The sequence below is a fragment of the Haplochromis burtoni genome, unplaced genomic scaffold, assembly GCF_018398535.1.
Source record: "Haplochromis burtoni strain Fernald_Lab_line unplaced genomic scaffold, NCSU_Asbu1 Contig_46, whole genome shotgun sequence".
NCBI lineage: Eukaryota > Metazoa > Chordata > Actinopteri > Cichliformes > Cichlidae > Haplochromis > Haplochromis burtoni.
In genome coordinates this window covers 1,313,460-1,336,543 of record NW_024582407.1, presented here as the reverse complement: position 1 = coordinate 1,336,543, position 23,084 = coordinate 1,313,460, and the positions used below count along the sequence as shown (strand labels likewise).

The 23,084-nt window shown below is 39.2% G+C and overlaps 1 protein-coding gene and 1 long non-coding RNA gene across 4 annotated transcripts in view; one reads left to right on the top strand and one right to left on the bottom strand.

The window, feature by feature from the left end:
• Nucleotides 1-880: 880 nt before the first annotated feature.
• six2a (SIX homeobox 2a) lies at nt 881-4,029 on the bottom strand. Its single transcript, XM_005930567.3, has 2 exons — nt 3,158-4,029; nt 881-1,752 (listed from the first exon to the last, which is right to left on the bottom strand). The coding sequence occupies exons 1-2, from the start codon at nt 3,715-3,717 to the stop codon at nt 1,440-1,442; spliced, it is 873 nt and encodes a 290-aa protein (XP_005930629.1). The 5' UTR covers nt 3,718-4,029; the 3' UTR covers nt 881-1,439.
• A 212-nt stretch (nt 4,030-4,241) lies between these two features.
• The window catches only part of LOC121814431, a 41,884-nt gene continuing 23,041 nt past the window's right edge, over nt 4,242-23,084 (top strand). For 2 of the 3 annotated variants that reach the window (XR_006054346.1, XR_006054344.1), the window contains exons 1-3: nt 4,242-5,175; nt 15,472-15,643; nt 20,354-22,429. This is a non-coding gene — a long non-coding RNA (uncharacterized LOC121814431). The remainder of the gene's footprint in view (nt 5,176-15,471; nt 15,644-20,353; nt 22,430-23,084) is intronic. The other variant, XR_006054345.1, reaches the window with a different exon arrangement.

The following is a 23,084-nucleotide window of genomic DNA, read 5'->3' as shown; positions in this document are numbered from 1 at the left end:
TATCTATCTATCTATCTATCTATCTATCTATCTATCTATCTATCTATCTATCTATCTATCTATCTATCTATCTATCTATCTTCTTGCAGGAGATATATGTGTCAGAGGCTAACAGCTTTTGATTTTCAGTAATATCTGATCATGTATTTTCCTAACGTTGGGAAGTGGTGGCTCAGAGCACATTTAAAAAGCCTGAGGAAATAAGGCCGAATACATGGTTTGTGCGTTGTTCTGCATTTAAAATTACATAAATGAGCTGAAGGGAAAAATATCTAAGTATCCTCAACTGAAACTACAAATTATCATAAATCCTAAATACTATCGTTCAAGCAATATTTCTGTAACACTGTAAACATCGACGTTTACGTGCAGATTCTCTAAAATACGTTTTATATATTTTGTCCTCCAGCTTATATGGTTTTATAATATTATAAGGAGGTGACCCGTAAGAGACAAAAAAATGCCAAGAAAATGTCAAGAATCATTCAGAATCAAAGAAATTCTCGACTTTATTCCACGTGTTTCTTTTTTTTTTTTTATTGTAAAGGGTATATGAAACTATAGGTGAATCGTTTTATGTTTCATCATTTATCGCAGAGTTTACATGCAGTCTCTCCCCAAATTAAAATGCAAATAATTATAACAATAATATCAAGGGGTTAGAATATTTTATCGTATCACAGCCCCTATGAGACACGTTTAACTGGCATACTCCATCAGCCCACCCTCCCCCAAACAAACAAACAAAAATAACCGTTTATGGCTCTCTTTAAAAACCCCATGTAAACAGAAAGGCGATGGGTACCCGTAACTTTGTGCCCATAGAGTCTGGTGATAAAGGTTAATCTAAACCCCTAAAATAACAACTGTAGGCTAATAGTAACAAGAATTAAGACACTTTATTGTTATTGTTTTCAACAATATAACATATTACGTTTTTACATTCCGGTAAAGTTTTCTTTCTTCCTTCCTTCTTTTCTTCTGTTCTTTCTTTTTTTTTTTTATCAATTTTTTATCCCCAGCCCTGCAGCAAAACAAGCCATCTCAAAAAACTACTACTTTTACTTACTTTTTCCAAATTATATTTTCCTCAAGCGAATTAACGGGGGAAAAAGTTCGGTAGGGTCCTGTTTAAGTATATTTGGAAAGTTCTTAAGTGCTCTGCTCTGAACTCTTGATTCTAGAAAATCCCCGAAACAAGGGCTCGTTCAGTTTGGGGATAAGAGGAGGTGTTGCGCTCACTGGCAGGTTTTCCTCTCTCCACTTGTTGAAAAAGATTTTAAAGGCTGAATATGAGACTAAATGATTTGTTACGGTGGCTGTTTTCGCAGTGTCCCAGTCTGTCTGCCTTGCACCGTGCCGCAAGTGCTTGAAGCTTAACTCACACCACCTCGTAAATTATTTTCCCCAAAAAATGGCGCTCCATTCAGTGACGGCTTTTAAGAGCCGAGGTCCACTAGATTAGAAGACATAGGGTTCAGTATGGTGTCATGATGCAATGAGTGGTGATGGTGCATCGAGTCTGGGCCGCTGGGTACCGGGATTGCGCTGGGTCCCGGCGGGGGCGCAAGGCCATGCAGGGACGGTAAACCGGGGTTTGCGCCGAGGAGCTGAGCCGGACTCGGAGACGTATGATCCGGAGTCCCAGAAGGTGTTTTATCGTCGTCCGAGCTCCCCAAAATAGTTTTATTTCCATTAATAGAAGAAGTCAATGGGTTGTGACTGTTGCCGTTGGAGTTCTCGTTGTTTTCTCTGCGAACAGAAACCAAAGTCACACATCAGTTTGGTACAAATGCGGAATTACAGCACATCTGCGAAAAAGTGCATAATAACCAGGAAGATTTAGGTAAACTGAAATTTTCATATCTCGGAGTAAAACCTACAGGAACAAAGACACCAGCTAATTGTAGCTTAACATGTTTAAGATTGCATTAAAAATATGAAAATGAACACACACTTGAATTAAAGTGGCACACACAATTCTGTTGTGTTTACTAGAATATTTATTGGGTTGTGACACTTTTACAACAGCCATAATAATCTCATTAATGTATCAGTTCTTAGTCTGGTTATTTATTAATGTTCACACGAGAATACGTTGAGGCACGTGCGCCCAGATGCAATCACTTAGCCAGCAAAAATAATTAGAGGCTCAATTCACTACAGAAGCGCTATGTTAAATATCAGTAGTAGAGAGTGACTGGAAGATAATAAATCCATCTGACTACTGAACTTGCATGGAACTTTTAGAGCAAGTTAATTTAACCATAGTGACCTGTGGAGAAGCTCAACCTGAGGAAGTCCTCGGCCACTCGAGGAGAGCTTGTCCACAGCTCTAAATAAATGACAGGCCTAATCATTCTGAAACGCGTGCGTACTGCGTATGGCATAGTTCATAGGTTTGCTGTGAGGCTTTTCTCAGTGGGAAGACATGATTTACGTGGAGCTTTCAGCCCAAATTAGTGGCCAGGGGGTGAAAGAAGACACCGACCCAGTGAACACCTGACAAAAACACATCTCCCGCACCTCTCTACATGCCTGGCTGTATAATTTCCAAACTCTGAAATGTGCAAACGACTCATAATGAAATGTCAGCCTGGCTGATATGAAGGCCAGACAACAGGCCACATCAATTACACCGCAAAACATCTTTCATACGTGTTCTGATATGTTTCCTTGCATATACCATGTGTTCATCCAGTGTCTGTGATTCACAGTAGTCTGCATATATTTCTTCTCTAATCTTAACGTGAAAATCAAGTTTCATGTTATAATCAGTGTGGTTACTAAAACATTAAAGTGGGGTAAAAGCAACTTTTATAACCTTGTAATTTACCTGACAACACGTCTTTCATTTCGTGCATTTCAACTTTTAATAGGGGCTTATACAGTTATCACAGAAATACACACAGTGTAACTTTAATTTGTGGCGATTGAATAAGATCTGAGAATATGTCCATGCTATCTACGTTAAATAAATTTCCAGATGTAGGTCAGAAATTTATTTTTGCATACAGAGTCAGCAGTGGCAGTCCGTGACTCAGCAACAGTTTGGAACTACCTCCTATGTTTTGCTTGATGTGACAATGATAAAAAAAAAAAAAAGATAATCTAATCTGAGATTAGCGTCTGTTTTAAGAAGTAAATATACTCCTACCTTTCCTTTGCCTCAGCCGCTCGATCTCTCTGCCGTCGGTTTTTGAACCAGTTGCTGACTTGCGTGGTCGTGAGTCCCGTGGCCTCGGCCAGCTCTCTTTTCTCCCGTGGGGATGGATAAGGGTTGTGGGTGTACCACTCTCGGAGGATACTCCTGCTCTTCTCTTTGAAGCAATAGCTCGTCTCCTCTCCGTCCCAGATAGAGCGGGGCAGGGGGAACTTTCTCCGGACGCGGTACTTCCCTACGGCGCCGAGCGGACGGCCTCTCAGCTTCTCTGCCTCGATGTAGTGCGCTTTGAGCCACAGCTGTTGCAGCTTCGGGTGGTTGTGCGGCGAAAACTGGTGGCTCTCCAGGATCTTGTAGAGCTCTCGGAAGTTCCCCCGATGAAAAGCAACTACGGCTTTCGCTTTGAGAACACTCTCATTTTTGTGGAGGTGCTCACACGCCGGGAGGGACCACAGAAAGCGCCCAAGACGCTCGATGTTCCCCCCTTGCTGGAGGACTTCGCAGACACAAGCCACTTGTTCTTGCGTAAAACCAAACGTCGGAAGCATGGACATGGCGACAAGTAAACCAATACAGATTATATTGTACCTTACTTCCACGTCTCTCCTCTCAGTGTCTCATTAAATCAAAACGCATTAAGTCCATAAGCGTCAAAAAGTCCCCAAAAGAGTTACCTAAAACGTAAAAGTGCCCAACGTTAGGCAAAGTCCAACTGCGTATTATGGAATAAGCTTAAGTCCGTTCAGCCATGCGAAACCCCAGGCGACTATTCTCCATAAAGTTGCTAAGAAAGAAAGTTGCTACTCCTTCCACCGTCCTCCACCTTTTCTATGCCGTTTCAACATAAACTACTCCCGGAGACCGGGCTCGCTGGCTCGTTTTAATAATATTATTCTAAGCTGGCAAGACAAGCGATTATATGAACTCTGATTGGTCGGTTATCTGACCCACGGATGGTGAGGATAAGACAATAGCCTTAGTCAAATTATTTGCCATGGTTACGCTGTCACTCAAAGTAACCCGATATGCTTTGAGGTGGCTCCCTGGCAAAATCAACCTGATTGTTCCCTTCACGACCAGCCCGCCTACCAATAGAAGAATTGCTCAGATTTTTCCTTCTAAAACACTTTTTTCTTGCCCTTCACGTTGACAGACACCTCAGGCAGCCAAAGAGCGTAAAGCTGTGAGGAGCGTGGATGAGAAGAGCGGCGTTGATCCCACAGCCCGGGGAAGGATGGCGCCAGAGTGCACGGAGCCTGCTGCAGTTTGTCTTCATGTCCCTGGCAGCTCTCACAAATCAATCAAGATCTCCTTAATGCGTGGAACTTTAAAGTTAGTGTCTTCATAATTCCAAAGACGTGAAATAACTGTCAACAAGTGACAGATTGTTAGACGGGTTTGAAAAAAAAAATGCTGCCACTTCTTTATAAAGTATATTTTTCTTCTAGTAAACGAAAAAATATAAATATGACCAAAAGTGAGTCAGACTATTTCTGCTCCCGAGGATTGAAACGAGACTTAAACTCTGAGGTGCTGATGTGGGAGTGCAGTGAACCATCACCCGATTTGTTAATTATAATATTCACAAACCGGTATTCTATAGAGAGGTATTTAAAATAACAAAAAGACGTTAGAATAAAGTTTAAAAAGTTATCTGTTAAACAAGTAGACTTTGTCATACTCTCAAATACGTCGTATCAGTTTTAGACCTAAATAAACATGAAATTTCTATATTAATAGCAACTAAAGAAATCTTTTAATTGTTTTGCGAAGTATGTGTTGAGCTGAACTGGATTATGCATGTGATGACAAAGATTATGAATATCTAAATGAGTGGCGAGGAAGCAGCTGCAGGAGCGCACAGATTGGCAAACAATCTCAAGGTGTGCAGCCGCTTCATGGGGAAATAAGGTGGTCGTGTGCGCAGTGGAGTGTGCGGGACAAAGAGCGGAGAAGAAGGAAAGTCTGGCAGGCGACATCGAAGAAGAAAAACGGCTCCAATCAGCACACCGGTGAGACAAATATTTTCGTCCGTATTTCAGTCATCTGACTCACGAGGTTTAGCGCATCAGCGAGTAAATTATCTCAAGGATTGACATATTAGATCTGAAGACAAGACCTAAGTAATCATTTTAATATGACGATTACATTTTTTTTGAGAGTATGGCTGTAAGGAGGGGAGCTTATGTGAAAGTGAAAGGTGTTTAAGGGTAAAAGGAGAGGAGGCTTTATAGTTAACTGAGGAGAAGTGAGTGATGTGAGGTACTTGTTGAAATGATAGGGCGACCTAAAAGAAACCGGGAGCAGCCCGATGTGCGCAAAAACTCAGGTTTGTAGTTGGACTCAGGTACACGAGGGCATGCGTGCGTGTTACTGACTGCTGAACCAAAGATTGACCAGTTGGTAGATTTCTATCGCCTCACCATGGGACCGCTTCATTAGAGATACGATTGTCAAGTACACCCACACTCGGTGTCACATCACTTCACACACACACACACACACACACACACACACACACACACACACACACACACACACACCATCATCATCCTCATGTCCTCATCATATACTATCAGTGTAGAACTAAAAAGCTCGGAGAGATTATTATTATTATTATTATATTATTATTATTATTATTATTATTATTATTATTATTATTATTATTATTATTATTATTTTTTTTGTTGTTGTAATATGATTAAATAGGAGCAGTTTCGTCATAGGCCTACTTGAATTTTAGAATTTTGGAAAGGTTGCAAATAAATTACAGCAGCTACCCTAAATCGCAGGCATGTAAAATTAAAATGGTATTGTCGGTCGAAATCATTTAAGTAAGTTACCCAATCCACAGTCCACCATCCATCCAATCCATTGTCAATATTTCTCGCTAAGGCAGTGAGGCATCGCAGTCGCTGCTGTTTTTCTGTTATTTTCTCTTTTTTAAAAATTAAATTAATAAATTATTAAATTAATAGTGTAATTGTGAAATTGGTTCATCACCACAGACGAAGGCTCCTGTAAGAGAAACCTCATTCCTGTTTCCGCCCTGTGTCCTCCCTCAGTTTAATAAATTGACTTTGGTTTCGCCTGAAGCCCAGTTCTCAGAGTATTACGGCATTAGGCTGACTGACGGTAATCGTCAGGGGACCGGCACCGACCTGGCTCGCCTGGATAGTGAGAAAATTAAAAGGGCAATTTAAACTTATAATAATAATAATAATAATAATAATAATAATAATAATAATAATAATAATAATAATAATAATAATAATATAAGATAAGATACGATAAGATAAGATAAAACTTTATTAATCTCTCGGGTGGGTTCCTCTGGGAAATTCGGTTTCCAAAAGCACAGCACCGATAATAATAATAATAATAATAGTTTAAATATATTATATTTAAATTATAATTATATTTATATATTTTTTTAACTTCACCCTGCGCTTGCACTTTTAATTCAGACTATTAATAAAAATCATTGTGAGGCCTGTAAACAAAATTTGACTGATATGAAATTTTAAACCGATTTCAGATAAAGCTTATCATCTCAACTCATCTAACGCAAACACCCAAATGCCCCGTAATCGAGTTTGATGATCGAGGTTCTCCCAGTGGCGAATGTGCTGCTGCGATTACACCGGCAGCAATCCAAAGAAGTTACTCTGTACACTCAAATATTTGTGATGAGGCTAAATAATTTGTTCCCTTGTCCTTACAGACTGATGATGCTCCCTACTGAACTCTTTTTATTTTCTCTTTCTCTCGCTTTTTTTTTTTTTTTTTTTTTTTTGCTCAAATGTCTTGATCTCAGCTTAAACTTCAGCACTGAAGATTTAACGAGAATAAGGTCTGAGGCTACATGTGAGCACCTGTTCAGTTCAGTTCATCATAAGTCTTTGTGTTACTCTCATATGATCATACCTTCTTACAGGTATTCAGTCTAATTTCCCATCTCTGTCAAAATAAGTTTACATGGTATCAGATCTTTGACATGAAATTCTTTCAGATAATCTAACTGTCCCACTTGTGTTTTTGACATGCTCCTGCTCACACTGATATTTGTTATTTTTGAAAATGCCTGTTACATCTTATTCACTGTGCATTTGATAGGTTAACGATTAGAAATGTCCATAGCCAAATCAGAGTAGAGTTAAACAAGCACTGACAATATGACTGCATATACAAAGTATCTTCATCGCAGTGGGATTGGCCAGGTCAGATCTGTGTCTATATATTGGCAGTGACAGGGGTCCAATGTCTGGCTCTTGACAGTGTTTGTAAACCACTTGTTTCCAGGGATCAGTTTGATCAGAAGGATCTGTTTCTGAAATGGTAATTATTACAGCTGCTGATGAATAGAGATCATGTTTCTCCTAATAGCCAACCCCCTATTTTCACAGCCTCCCACTGCTCACCTCAGCCACTCTCCACCACGACCTCCTCTAATTGAGCTGATTATTGCAAGATGTATGCATGTATGTGTGTGCGTGTGTTGTATAGACTGTGTTAACGTATACAGGAATAGGATGTGGCTTGGATTGGGTAAGACTGCTGCTGAATACACTGACCTGAGACAAGCACAACACAAGCTTGATAAGTATCAGTTTTTTGGGAAAGACATCCAAATGTTAGATAGAGGGAAAGAAATTATTAAAGCCAGAACCTCTGTGTCTATACTGGTTAAGGGGACGTGAATGAGGGCCTATCCAATAATTGGTTGTTTACATCTATCTTGTTACCCTAGAGGCTAGGGCTATCCTATAGCACAAGGAGGAGATTTCACTAAACCACACATGCAAGCAACAAGGAGGGGGTCGTCATTGAGGGGCGGGGCAGAGAGGGGTGGGTGAATTTGCTTGTGTGGGGTTCCTGTGTTCATCTCATGAAAGGCTTTGACCGGTTGGCAGGTTCATCAGATTGGACGGTTTACATTTCAGGCCCTCCCTACACTATACGGGCCTGGCAATTTAAATGGCAGTTAAAAGGTGAGTCAAGCATCACCTTCAGTTGATATTCATCACAGAGTGCACACACACATAGCAGCATAAACAAAATCAGATAGGAAAGATTTTCTCAAGCACCTTCTTTTTTTACTTGAAGCGCAAGCTATAGTAGGCCTCTATGAATTTATTATGACAGCAGTATAAATAACTATAAATGTTAACTAAAAGCAAAGGATTCGGTCTTAATTATTTTGCTTTGTTTAGGTTGTAAAAGCTTTTGAGACATCAAGGTATTATTGTAATCAACCATGGGCTAAAAAATGCTTTGAGTATTCAACAAGTCTGCCATATTGTCAGTTGATTACCTTCCTGGATCTCACATAAAATAATCAAGATGTCGTACTCGACAGATAAGTATATGAAACAAAACAAAACAAAACAAAACAAAACAAAACAAAACAAAACAAAACAAAACAAAACAAAACAAAACAAAACAAAACAAAACAAAAATTCCTACAATTAAAATCATTCTGTGCCTCATACAGTTTGATGTACCATATTAATCACCTAACACCCCACTGTCCCCTCACCACCACCACACTGCTCTGTAACATGCCTATACCAAAACTGGAGCTGGTCTGAATACTGGAGCAAATCGCTACAAGTGTGTGTTTTTCTGCAAAGCTGGTTAACAGAGTTTGTATATGTGCATCTGTTTTGTGTGTGTCTGTGTGTGTGTGAGAGAGAGTTGGTTGCTGCTGAAAGTAATTTATTCGATCAATCACTCCATTTGATTCCTGTTTATTTTCAGGAGTTGCATGGTCACTTCAGCCACACACTGAGCTCTTTATGCACTGCCAAGGCTTTTCCCCTCAACCAATAAGACTGTATTTGGCTATAATTTGGAGAGGAGAGCGGTTCCAGCACTTCTCAGATATTTCATGGTTCCCTGCCTTTATGGTGAAATCCCCTCAGATCTGTTTCTTGTCAAACTGGCAGTGTGCAGACATGCAGGTATACCAGCTTCATACATACACTGATTTATATCAGCGCTGTGGGCTTGTTTTAAATGACTGCAAACACGCTCCTGTGTGGAACTAATAGTTATCATAATACATAATTTGGAAAATAGGGCAAAGTATGCAGCCTCGTCCTTTAAAGGCATTACTATGAAGTTAGGATTTTATTTCTTTTCTTATTTTTATTTTGCCTACATTGGATAGGACTAATAAAAAAAGCCTTTTTAGAGTAAACCTTTTGTTTAATCTTAAAACCTACAGTTGATATGAACTTTCATGCATAGTTGGTGCATCTTGTGATGCTGGTTGTTAACAATAAATTGCAAACCTAGCAAGAAATTAACTCGCTCCTTTGCAGTATTTTGTTACACCGAGCAACTAAGAAACCACCATGGGACCAATATGTAGGATCAGATAAACTTTGGTCTGCTCTGCATCAAAGTAGACAGAATGCTGGGCGGTATAATTGGATCATGATAACCAAATGCTTCTGATCATGTAATATTTGCAGCAGAACACAAATACCTCTTTTGCCAAGAAATAGGAGGGAAGATTTTGCTCCACCCCTAAAATAAATATAAAAGGGACTTGAATGTGATACCACAAATGTTATTTCAGTGTGAATAAGGTCAGAGCTTATTTTGGAAACTGGAAGCAGTAACACACAAAACAACATTTAAAATTACCCACAGAAATCTCTATAGCTCTCTGCAGGTTTTACAGTCCTGTCTGCTTGTTAAGTCTTTCAGTAAAGATAGCTTGGATGGCCAGGTTTCTATTTTTGTTCAAGAAAATATGTGAATTCATAAACTGAGTTTTCTCTTTGGGTTGAACCTGGGAGACTGTAAGATTCCTGTGTGAATCTTTGAGTTCTTACAATTGTATTTAAGCTTTCTACTTATGGCGAAAGTCTGCAGAATTTCCTTAATGTTTTTTCCTCATGCAACATTCTTCCTTTTTTTTACAGTGCTGGAACTCGTATGTCAGGAAAGAATTTATTAAAAGCAACTGGAGTAATTAGCAATGTGCTAATGCTTGAATTTGTATCCATTCCTGTATGTAGGGTTTTTTACAGCACTTCGTGGTTTTAGTTGAAACACAAGGCCTGACCCCATGTCACTGGCCATATGGGCAGTAAATACTTCCATGATAGAGTCAGTGGTTGTACTGATACTGTACCAGAGAGAAATGTCTTGTTATATCACGCCACACTGTGTATTTTATTGCATGGAGATGACAGACAATGACTTTTTAATGTGATTGGTGCTTTGTTTAACTGTGTTCTGATACACTGGCTTGAAAAGTTTACTTATTTTATTTTTTCTACAAACCTCAGTTGCATTTGCGCTTAGATACTAAATGCTAATGCTAGCATTGCAACATTCCCGAAGAAGCAAATCCATCATTGTCTGGTTTAGCAGGATTAATGCTAATAATCTTATACAATCTGGTGCCACTCAATAGCCCATAATTTTCACAGTTCGTATTTTAACATTTGTTGTGGGAAATGCACAACTTGAGGATAAATTTCATTTCAAAAAGTACTTAATTTCATTGAAATTTCAAATAAGTCACAAAAAACACAAGTGCTGGGTTACCTAAAATTTATGGGGCTATTTTTAAGGTCCTTAGCCACACCTGTTCATTTCCTTCTAAAGATTCGAAAGATAAGCAAAGTCAATAGGACTTATCCTCTGGGCACAGTAAATCTGCCAAGTTTCATGGAAATCTATCCAGTATACCTTGAGACTTTTATCTCTACATACCAAATCTGTAAGAGACAGACAGAGAAATACCTAAAGTCAAGTCAGTTTCACCTTCTCGACACCATGGATAGCTGTAACAAATGAAAAAAAGTTGGCAATTCAGTGACTGAGATATTTCATTTTGAACCAAAGTGATGTACTAAATAACCATAACAACATTCCCAAGAGCAATGCTGTAACCATGGATAATGATAATAAGAATGCAAACATGCACAAAGAAAGATAAATTCTCTCAGACATCTGGTTGTTGTTTTCACAAAACACAAACCTCATTTCGGGACTTATTCATGGTGTCATCACTGGTCAGATCACCCCAGAAAGAGAAGCGTATCCTTTGGATAACATTGTGGTGCTGTTGCCTTGTCTTTGCAGTGTAGTTTTTTATCTTTTTTTCATGCATTCAGTAAATCTGAATCCTTCAAAAGAGCCCATTAAATGTGTCTACTTTCATCATCTAAATGACTTCTCGGACTATGATTCAAGCCATCCATCAAACCTTTTGTTGCATTCTGCTCACTATTGAGGATAACATGAGATATTGTGGAGATGAAGGCAAGTGTTTACTTTGTAAATAGAAGTGTGCACAGTGTGCCACTCATTTGTTTTTATATGGAAGCATTAGATTTCGTGATAGCTTTTTAATTCTGCCTGCGGGGTACATTAAATGCCTGCAAACCTTCGTCCAGGAAACTAACAATTATACTCAATCGGAGCATATGGAAACCGCAGCTATTCAAAAAAAAGAAAGAAAAGAAAAGATGGGGCCTAAGCTGAGGAACTGCCTCATACATCATTACACAATATTGCTTATAGTGTTCCTGTTTATGCCCCTAATTCAACGTCTTACTTTCTAAAACTTTAGTTCAAATTAAATCTGGATTTGCACAGCTGTAACATTATTAGATTTCTCAGTTCAAAAATGTCTCTTGAATCGGTGCATACAATATAGGTACTAAAAGCAAAGACTTATATTCTGAATGATCTTCATATGTATTTTCTCTCTGGACCATAAACTTTTCAGCTCCTTTAAGTCTACAATCTGCTAAAGATGTTTTTAATGGCATTTGCAATTCTTCAAAAATCACAGTCTTAGAATATTGTACTGTGTTTAGGGGCTATAGCTGTGTGGGACTAGATCAGATTTAAGCCATTTCTTTACATAATCTTTCGACTTAAATGTTCATTTGCAAATATATATTTCTAAACATACAGTTTTACATTCCCTGTATTATCTGCAGCCTTAGCAAAATTACGGCTAGATGAAGATCTTCCTGTTCTTCCTGTTCTGTGTTTTGAGGCCAATGTCACTGTGACCTTCTCACCCTGATTTCTATATAGTAGCCACACCTCATACTTCCTGGATGAAAAAACAACAAAGCAGTAAATACAGCGCGGCCGAGCAGCAGGCTGAGTTCACTCAGACGCTCACTACTCGCTAACTGAATCTGACTCCAACTGCCACTCACACAAAACTTATTTAAGTATCTTGTTCTTTAGTGATTTCTCGGAGGTGAGGGAACTGCCCGCTGAACTGAGAGTTTATTTTGTGGGTCAACTCTTTTCGCCACCATAAGCCACTGCAGTATGTTTAGATTTGCCCCAAAATCAAACTTTAGGTAAATTCTTCCGTAGCTCAGAGGAGAAAAGAGGCCATTACTGTATTTGAGTTTGCTATACACCAACCTACTGTGAAGCTATTTAGGATTTCATGATCAGGTTGCTTATTCTTATTACTAATGGTTTCCATATATTAGTCAATACAGTAGAGCTCATGACTTAAGTACACGTACGACTAAGTTGCCATTAGTGGATCTGCACGTTTTTTTCATCGAGTGTATTATTCTCTGACGTGCCTCTACAGACCACCCCGATAAAGAGCGAGACGAGCAGATAATGATACAGAACACGAGCTACGACATATATCAGCTCTGGAGGTCCGTTCTAGTGAAGATGCGGCTGCTGGACGGTGAAGGGATGATGAGCTTTCACATAAGCAAGAGGGGGATTACTGTCAATTGCTCCTAAATTGCAATAATACCCGCTGCGGGGCCACCCACGCATGTGCTGAGAGACAAGTGATAAATTGCTACATATGTCCATTCCACAGTGGCAACTACTGATACCAGCACACTGCCCTCAACAATCTCCATTCCTCAATGCTGCCTGTCGTACGGAAACAAGCTTTTACTGTAAGAGGTATTAAAAAATCTAAAATTTAAACTTGGTTATGCGGGTTCAAAACAGTGTCCTGTCTTGTTTCCTTAATATGTATGGCAGGCTAAATATTTTTGTGAAAATCATAAAAATATCTCTAAATAATTAAGATCTGAGAAGTAGTTGAAAGTGCACCTTTTACATTCACCTTAAAAATCCAGTTAAAGTTTAAACAGGATATATAAACAGCACAGGACCCCATTTTAAAGAATTCCTCCACATAAGGAAATTCTTTGCCGCTCAAGATAAACATGGCCTATCGTGTTTTGAAACTAAAACCTTCTGTGTGTTCTCATGAAGGAATAAATGGTAATTATTTCAGATCAAATCATTCCTCTGCCAAAGAGCCAAGCAGATGGCTAATCCAGTCTCAATATCTAATCAGAGCAGTCATCCTAATGACAGTATAATTTCATAAGAGGCCTTTGTCTCAGAATATTCAGGAGCAGCATGGGGAGATCGGAGATATTCATCATCAGCACAGATTGGAAACAGGCTCTAATAAATGACACATTTGCTTCCTGCCTGTCTGTGTAAGAGGAATGGTAGAATGCAGTGAATGTGGTACAGTGGGCTTGATTGTGTTGGTGTGTGTGTGGAGAGACGGTGGCATGGTTGGAGTGTGTGGGTGGTGGACAGCTGCTGCACGGCTCTCCGTGTGCTTTTCTGAATATGCACGTGTATGTGTGATATGTGTACTGGTGTGTGTGCGTGGATGTAAAGGATGTGTGTGTCTGCCTGTGTTGTGTGTGTCCTTCAGAGTTTGGTTTAACTAATAGACGAGGCATTAATGTAGAATTTACACCTTGAGGTCAGGGCAGCAAAAACCTAATGAGTGCATGCCATGCAGCTGGTGTCTCAAACGTGTGCGTCTTTTCTTGCAGTTGTGTTTTAGTGCACTTTGATCATTTTCACATTTGTTTTTCTAGAGCAACAATGATGAATGTCTAATTCAAGCAAAAAAAAAAAAGGAATAAAGAGAAATGACAGCTATAAAATCACATGTGGCAGTAAAATCCAGTCCTGTTCCCGAGTGTGCATCGCATGGAGACATCCACCTGTGAAAAGACATATTATTTACAGCACAGCGGGAAGTCACAGCAGCCCAGCATGGACAGATAAAAAATATATACCCGCATGAAGGCAGGATATTCTTTTAGCCAGCTCAATGCTCTGTGCTGTTTATCATGTCGAGTCTCAGCTCGATATTTCCGGCAAACTGCATGAAGCCTGACGTTGTGCTTCTACCTGGGGAAGGAGTGTCCTGGGGTCAGGAAGCGATTGCGACACACACACTCACACAAACACTTGTACACAAACACTAATACACAGTGAACTGGGGCCTGACTTCCTTACTCGTTCGCGCGTTATAGACGAGCAGACGTTAAATTCATTCACCTCCACACGCACACACAAGCACAGATGCGAGCTCCAGGTTTGCATGAGGATGACAGAGGGTGGAGGCGGAGTCATATTTACATCAGCCAGTGTAATATTATCAATAAAAGCCAAGAGGACAGCAGCTTGCCATAACTCACTTAGGCAGGGAGTAACACAGCTGCTCAGAGTTCATCTTCCTCTGACTCAACAGAGGGGATGAAAAGTTACAGCGGTGACAAAGAAGCAGTGGGGAAGGAAAAAGCAACGACACAGAAAGGATAGATTAAGAGAGTGTGTGATACTAATTTACAGACTGATATCCAACCTAAAGCTATTTTACCAAGTTGGAAAATAATAATAACTAATTGATTTGTGTGTACTGTTATTAGTTCAGGAAAAGTGAAAGGCCTACAAATGCCTTGTTTTCGCTAAACGCTGATTTAAAAACATAATAAAACAGACAAAAATAAACAAGAGGAAATCAGAGCTATAAAACGATCTGTTGAAGGTGATCAACTGATTGTCAGTCTAAGTGCAGACTAACCTTGCAATCAACTTTTTCCGTTTTTGGTTTCAATCTTTAGTGATGTAGTTCATGGCTACATTATTATGCCATATAGTTGCTCAGCACAAGTTACTTGTCCAAATAATTTCACACATTGCTGTGAGAATACTGTAGCAAACATACATCATGCAGTTTGGAGCACAGGTGATTCCACTAAACATTAGTTTGATCACATATCGTATTTGCCATAAACATAACAATATGTAAGGATTTCACACACACTATATCACCCAATCATCCATCTAATTTAAAAGGGTGTTCATTTTAAAGCTTGTCAAAAAACATCTGATTGCATGAAGAAACTGATTTTTTATGTCAAGGACTGCGGTGAGCTGTTAACTTCAATGCAAGTCAGTATGAGTTCACTCTCATGCATGCTGCTAACTTTTTTTCTTTCTTTTTTATGTGAAATTAGGTGTCACGTCTCATTTTGGAAAGCTGCTCCTCAAAAACTTCATCACTGGCCTCCTAAGATTCACTGCGGACGCTGGCTGACCTCAGCGAGTGACCTCTCCAATCATAGATCAAAGCCGTCTGCTTCCCAGCTAGTCGGGTTAATCAGAGGACCACCCTGAAGAGCCAATCAGGTAACATCTTACTGGACTTTAAGGAATTATGCTGCATTTGACAGGCATACGTACATTTCCTTCAGTGATGTACTGGAGCACATGTTTGAGGTTTATAGGTTTTTTTCTAAGCATGTCAGTGAATCTGTTTTGGGGATCAAGTGCTTTGTTTTCAATTACATCAGTCATAAGTCCTTTTAATTTGCTTACATTAGGCTTTGAAAGACAAGGGCATGCACACAAAAGAAGAGTATGTGACCCAACTGTAGCAGAAGAAAAATAATTAGAGGCTCATACATAAAGTAAATAACTCTAGAGGGCTAAAGCCTCATATTGTAAAATCACAAATTGCTTTTTGTTTTTGTTTAACTACTTAGAGTAGTTTCAACAACATTATTGAAATACAAATTTACAGTCTGAAAATAATGTCCAAGAACAAATATTCCAGTCAAAATGGAGCCCGAATAGTGTGAGTGAAATGTGTGTAAGTGTCCATGCAAGTGGTTGTGTGTGTTGTGATGCTAAGAATGGAGCACTTGTATCACTTGCCCCTGTTTCAGGGGAAGTGACATGAGATACTTAAAGACCAAAATTGCCTCACTTAGCCAAACAAACTGGCTCTCCTGACACACACACACATACGCACACACAGACACACACACACACATACACACACACACTTCAACACACCAACACAATCTTACATGCACACACACATCTAGAGCTCTCTAATGGCCAATAAACTCAGGATGTTCGTTCCTCCTCTCAGGCTCACAAAAACGAACAGCAAAATTATGAGAGTAAACGGATTCCACTGTAGCTCTGCCTAATGACCACACACACACAAAAACACGTACACACAGTTTGTGTGTGTGTGCGTGGGTCAGTGAAGGCTGAGGCAGATAGGATGTACATAATAACCCTAACATGGCTTTTATAAGCCTTCAGCTCTTTTGAAACGACCTCGACTGGGAGAGAACCCAGGCCTGCATATAAAAATACTGAACATACTAGAACATGACTTTGAAGTTCCTTCTGCTTGACATCAACAGAAGAGATACCCATGGACACATGTGTCCAAGCTATTATAGCTAACAGGAATACCTTTTGAGGTAACACTTGATCACAACCTCTGCTTAGAAAGTCCAAATAATAGTTAATTGTACTTTAATAAATTTTTATTTTGCTTCTTTTTGAAGGATTTTTATTTATATCATTAGTTTATAATGCATGTTTATCTATATCATCAGTTTGTGTAATACAATAATAATTTATGAATTATAATGTTTTATTACCACAGCTATAACAAATACACTTTACTAGTATCAACATTTTATATTCTCAGTTATGCGTTTTTAATGATCACCACATGTTATTACCATTTAAAAGCAAATATTTCATTACTGATCAGCGAGCCAGTTCTCATAGAGCTTCAAATACTGCCAGTACTGCCTGTAATTTAGCGTTGGTTCTGCGACATGGCAATAGCCAGAATAGTGTTATTTCCAGCTGACAGTATTTTTATCCAAATCACAATCTTTTCCTACGCCTAACCAAACGTGGTCTCAAAACCTCACGGAACCTCGAGTAAAAGTAAACAAAAATGAGGGAAATAAAAAAATAAACAACAATCTACATGTGATTCACCCCAAACGTCTTTTTACAGATGTAAACACAAGTGACAACTTTGTAACACTCTAATAACCAGTTGATAAAATTATTATCACTTCATTATTTGTTAACAGTAACAACTATTAAATACAGTTTAATTATGAATTTAACAATTTAGGAATTAAGGTCATTTCAAAGTGTTTCCATTCAGGCTGGAAGTGATAACGAACGACAAAATGTTAAAGTCTTAAAGAACTCAGAAACTCAAACATCTTACTAAAAGTCATGAAACAGACGATTGTAAATGGCATACCAACACATATCTACCCTACTAAAGTCTGCACATAAATAACAGTATAAATGTTACAGAGAAGTACAAAAAATACACCCATGGAGTTTTGATACTGAGAAACAGACATCACTCCCAAAAATTTACAGGGCATTTCCTTCCTTGTGTTAATACTCCCACCTCTCCCATTTGCAAATTATTGTCCAGTCTCAGCTGGTAAATTCCCTTTACCTCCAAAGGACAACTTTTTTCGCTCTAATCTCACCACAAATTTAAAGAATTCTGTCATTTTATATGGATGGGGAAAACATGGAATGGGTCATACACACTGGAATCGTGTGCATCTCTGTGTGTGCGTGAGTGAGTGTAAGACTGAGACAGAATTCAAGCACCACCCCCCAATACTTCTAATGGTTTCTTTCAGGACCATATGTCCCTTGCGTCAGCACAGCAACAGTACGGCCTCTACAATTACAGTCGGCTTCGGTGTGAAAGACAGACATGTTGTATAATAGGAGGTGGGAGGTGGAAGGTGGAGGGCATTAAGTTATGTGTGTAGAGCAGGAGGGAGCTGCAGAGCATTTTTGAAGAAGCAGATCTCCCTGTATTGCCTTACCATCAATAAATCTTGGAGCTCGCTATAGTGCTGACATAAATTAGCCTCCACCTACCCATCTAAAACCTAACTACTACCTAACCCCCCCCCCCAACCACCACCACACACACAGACACACAGACACACAACTAAAACACCACCTCCTACTACACAAACCCTGTTTGAAACTTTCTTGAAGCTTTCTTCTTGCACACACATGCAAAACTCACAGCAGCAGAGACACCCACGGAGTTTTGGGTAATTAGTAGTATTTCTCGGTGGTGAGTGCATTTCCTCCTCAGGGTCACTGATAGCAAAACGCTTGTTAAACTTTATATTCCCTGATGGGGTGAGAAAGAGTGAAACAGAAGGAGAGTACACTCTCATTAACACAGTCCTCTGTGTGTGTGTGTGCATGTGTGTGAGTTTGAGCGTGCATCTGCAGCTGTCTGGCTGATGTCTCCATGCTTATAACAGGTCTTATAATGGTGAAAGATACTCATTAAGGTAAATTATCAAAGTCAGATTTCATTAAAGCAACAAGCAAACACAAAATCAATTATTCAAAGGATTTGTCTCAATTCTTAAATATATATATCGATAATTATTTACAAAGTTGTTTGAAAAAATAGATGGGAAAAAGCTATAAAATTATTTAAGCCCTGTATTTTAATTTTAAACAGTAGAAACACAAAATATTAAATGCTGAAACTGAGAAATGTTTTTCTTTAAAAGGCAAGGATATAATCATTAATTTAATGAACAATCTTTCAAATAGCTGTGCCAGACAACAACAGAAAATATTAGAGAAGTGGAGTCTCTTAAAACGTTGCGGAAGGATTACCACTTTTTGGGAGACTGTAAGAATTCACAAAGTCAACATTCAGATTTTTGTGATTTTATCATTATCAGTAAATATTATCATTAAAGTATTGTTATCCCAGAGAAGACTCTATACAAGCTGAAAACTAATACAGAATGGCTGCATGGCCCTCAGGCACCATTGTATTTGAAACAGACTACAGTGGAAATTATTGCATAGGCTCAGGACCTGTTTTAAAAACCACTGTCAGTGAATACAGTTTATTTCTGCATCCACAAATGTAAGCCAAAACTCTATCATACAAAGACAAAACTAAACTGGTACAAACAAGATCCAGAAACATTGCTGCCTTCTCTGGGCCCAAGCTTATTTTGCATGGACTGAGGCAGAGTGGAAACTGTCCTGTGGTCTTATGAATCAAAATTCTTTTCTAGACACCTCATCCTCCAGACTAACGTGGAGAGAAGAACCATCTGGCTTGTTATTAGCACACAATTTAAAAAGCCAGAATCTGTGATGGTATGAGGGTGCATTAATGCTCATGGCATAGGTAACCTGCATATCTACGAAGGCGCCATTAATGCTGAGGAACATAAACAGGTTCTGGAGCAATATATCACTGAGAGAAGATCTGGTTTATTTTAACAAGACAATGCTCATTCTAAATATATTACAGCAGCATGGCCCAGCAGGAACAGGTCCAAATGCTAAACTGGCCTGCCTAAACTTGTTCAGAATTGTACCCCATTGAAAATGATTTGTGCATTATGAAAACAGATGACAAAGGAGGAGATGATAAACCGTTGGGCGACTGAAATGTTGCATCAGGCTGTTTGCAATTTTTAAAAAATCACAAACATTTTAACAGCTCTTACAGTGTTATTTAAAGAAACAATGGAAGAAATCAGTGCAAAACATGCAGATGTCAAATTCAACATGAACATTTTTAAACTTTTTTATATTGTCTTTATACTACATTTAATTGTGTAAAGGCTTGAAATTGTTTACAAATTATTGCACCGGTTTATTGTCATTTAATAAATTTTGTTATATTGTAGCAAAGTCAAAGAAATACACATATAATAATTCTGTAATGACTATAATAAATCTGCCTATAAGTGTTACAAAAAGAAGGAATTTGAAAGACATAAAAATGAATAAATTATTCCCAGAGTGAGTACCTCTGTGTACACTGGCTAACTCCATCAATATCGAACAATTTTTGTGTTTTGCAAAAGAAGGATGTGGGAAATTTTAATGGACTCAGCAAAAAAGAAGCTGCACTGAGGCACTTTGACATTTTAAAACACACACACTTTTGGGGAATTAAAGAGATTCTGTAGATAGGTCTGAAAGCTTATCCTGTGCACCTCAGCAAATTCTAAAGCTCTTTTTCTTATGTGATCATTTTAGGTAATTTAATAAATTCCCAGAGCTCTGGGTGGAATTAGAAGAAGCTAGACTTTGGTCAGAGGAGAGCTTTTAAGAAAGCTGGGATCGTACATCAGAGGCCCAGCAGTCGATGGTAATGTAATGAACGTTTACATTTACCTGCTTCTCACCTTTCCTGTTGGTATATACCCACAATCTAAACTGCACTTGTCAAAGCATCAGCCCAGTTTGTTTTCATAAATATGCTGTATCTCTTTTTTTCCATCTCTCTCCTCCATGCTCCTGCTCGAAAAATTAGATATTTGGTGTTTTAGTGAAGGGCTTGAGGTGTGGTTAGCGTACGCACGCGTGTGTGTGTGTGCAAGCATGTTGGGGTTGGGGTTGCAGAGAGCTGCTCACGATGCCAGAACTAGCACTTCTGGTTGGAAAAAAGGAGTCTGAGTTTTCGTCAGACGTGTAGGGAAGACAGACAGGGCGAGGGAAAGGCTTTTTGAAAGTGCAGTCCAAAAGCAACAGAAAACACTCCCTCTTGACCATGTGGTCAAAAATGGGTGTAGAGGGAGAGGCGGCATCTGGCGTGATGCCTGGAATGAAAAGAAGCAAATATACCCTCCTCGTCCTGCAGTGTGCACCTTATATTGCCAGCTACAAACCGTGTGTAGGCGAAGAGAGACAGGAAGGTAGAGGGAGAAACAGGTAGAGTCAAGAGCAAGACGCAGACAGACAGATAAAAAGCGGATCAGCAAGAAAGACAGACAGACAGATTCACATATAAAAGCGCCAGGAAGGAGTATACTGAGAAGCGTGGAGGCATATCATGAACAAGGTCAGAAAGACATCGCTTGGCAGAACAGGAAATGATACAGGATATATCTTCTCTCTCTCACTCGCTCTCTGTGCTCTCCAAGGCCTGTGCTGTAAGTGACAGTGCTGCAGAGGGAAGTTGACATTGCTGAAGTATGAATTTCACCCATTTGTGTTTTGCGGAAAACACGGAATCGAGGCTGTCTGTCTGGATCAGGGGCTAGGCCCTTGACCTTTTAATGACCCCTTCTGAGCAGACGGCAGGATTTTATTGGCCAGTCAGATTCAATTTATTAAACACTATGCAACTCTATTCGAAACTTCTTAGTTATTCTTTCCAAATGTGGTTGTGATATCCATTTGGAAATGGATGTGAAAGATGTTCAGCATCTTTTATGACCACTTTTGGACCTCTTACTTTACTTTACGTGCTTTGCTTACTGCTTTTTTAGATAAACCAGCGTGGTCATGTATTTAAAAATAAAGGATATTTTTAAATACTGTATATATCATTAATCAGCCTGAAATGCTTTTTTAAGCCCAGCACAAATCCAACACGTGGCCAGAGAGTCAAAACAGAGCAAAGGTGAGATTACTTGGAAATAATTGGAAATAAATCAATACAAGAGCAAGCTTCACATCAATGTTTTTTAACCATGCGAGGCAAAAACTGCTCTAAATATTACGTTGAAATAAATGACTCATGCAGCAGAACCCAGGCAATAAGAGGCCTTAATCTGGAGCCCAAATAAAAAGCACTAACATATCTGCATACACATGTATATTGACACACATGCACGGGCAGAACAGTGGGTAATACAATACACACAGCTATGGAGTGGTGGGGTAAAGTGAGACCTTCCTGTAATCAAAAGAAACAGTGTGCTATAATAAAGCCCATTTTGAAACGGTCTATGGCCTGAGGGATCAATCCTTCTGTTGGAATGAGGAAGAGAAAATGGACACTAAGCTGTGTCTCACAAAAAGAACAGAATAGAATAAAGTAGAATAGAGCGCTACAGAAGTGGATGATTGTACCGTCTTAATAACACTATGTTTTGTTGACTTGAGATCTCGTTTCTGTTCTTCCTTTGTCCTCTTTTACCTTCTTCCCTCTTCTTTTGTGGCATCTTCTCTCCTGATGTTGCAGGTTGCACTTCGTTTGCGAGTCTCTTGGGCAACATCCATCAGCTGAATGGATAGAGGCTGTGCAACAGCAGCGCTACAGCAAAAAGAGGGCAGAGGGTATTACCTTTCCAAAAACCACAGAAACACCAGTCTGGAATCAATCTGGTATCACACTACTAGCTCTAAAACACACACAAAAACACACATTTTAATCTTTAACCCTGGTGAGTTTGCTCGCTGCAATTTTTCATCTGCGTGAGTTTATGCGTTGTAGTATCGTGTCAGGCCCGGGATATGGTTCTCTGCTATATCTTTGACTTCACCTGCTGTTGAAGCTCTTTACCAGAGCACTGAGAGTTAACTGCTGCCATAAATAGTCAAAGGAGTGTGTGCAGTGATCTGCGGGGCAGTACAGGGCAAAGATATATCTGACAGGAAAAGAGCAAATCATCTCTCCTTGCTACCTGCTGTAAAAAATCCAGTTTCAATGCTTCAGATCAGCCTTCAGATCAGACAGAGACCAGTTGATTTTGAAGAAATCCAAAAAAAGGAAAGCATGAGGTGTCTCTGGCATACTTAATTTGATTTGTAAGGCTCTGTCTCAAAAATAGATCACACATGGGCAGAGCGTTTACACAGGCAAGTTCATCATAACATTACATACTCTGAAAGCTGTACTACTTTCCACCTTTGCTGCTGTGGAATTTTACATCAATTTCAATTTAGGATTTCTTCTGTATCTCTCTTTTTTTAATTTGTCTTTGATGTGGCAGCTGGTCAGTTATTGGATATAATATCACCATTAGCTATACTAGAAGGA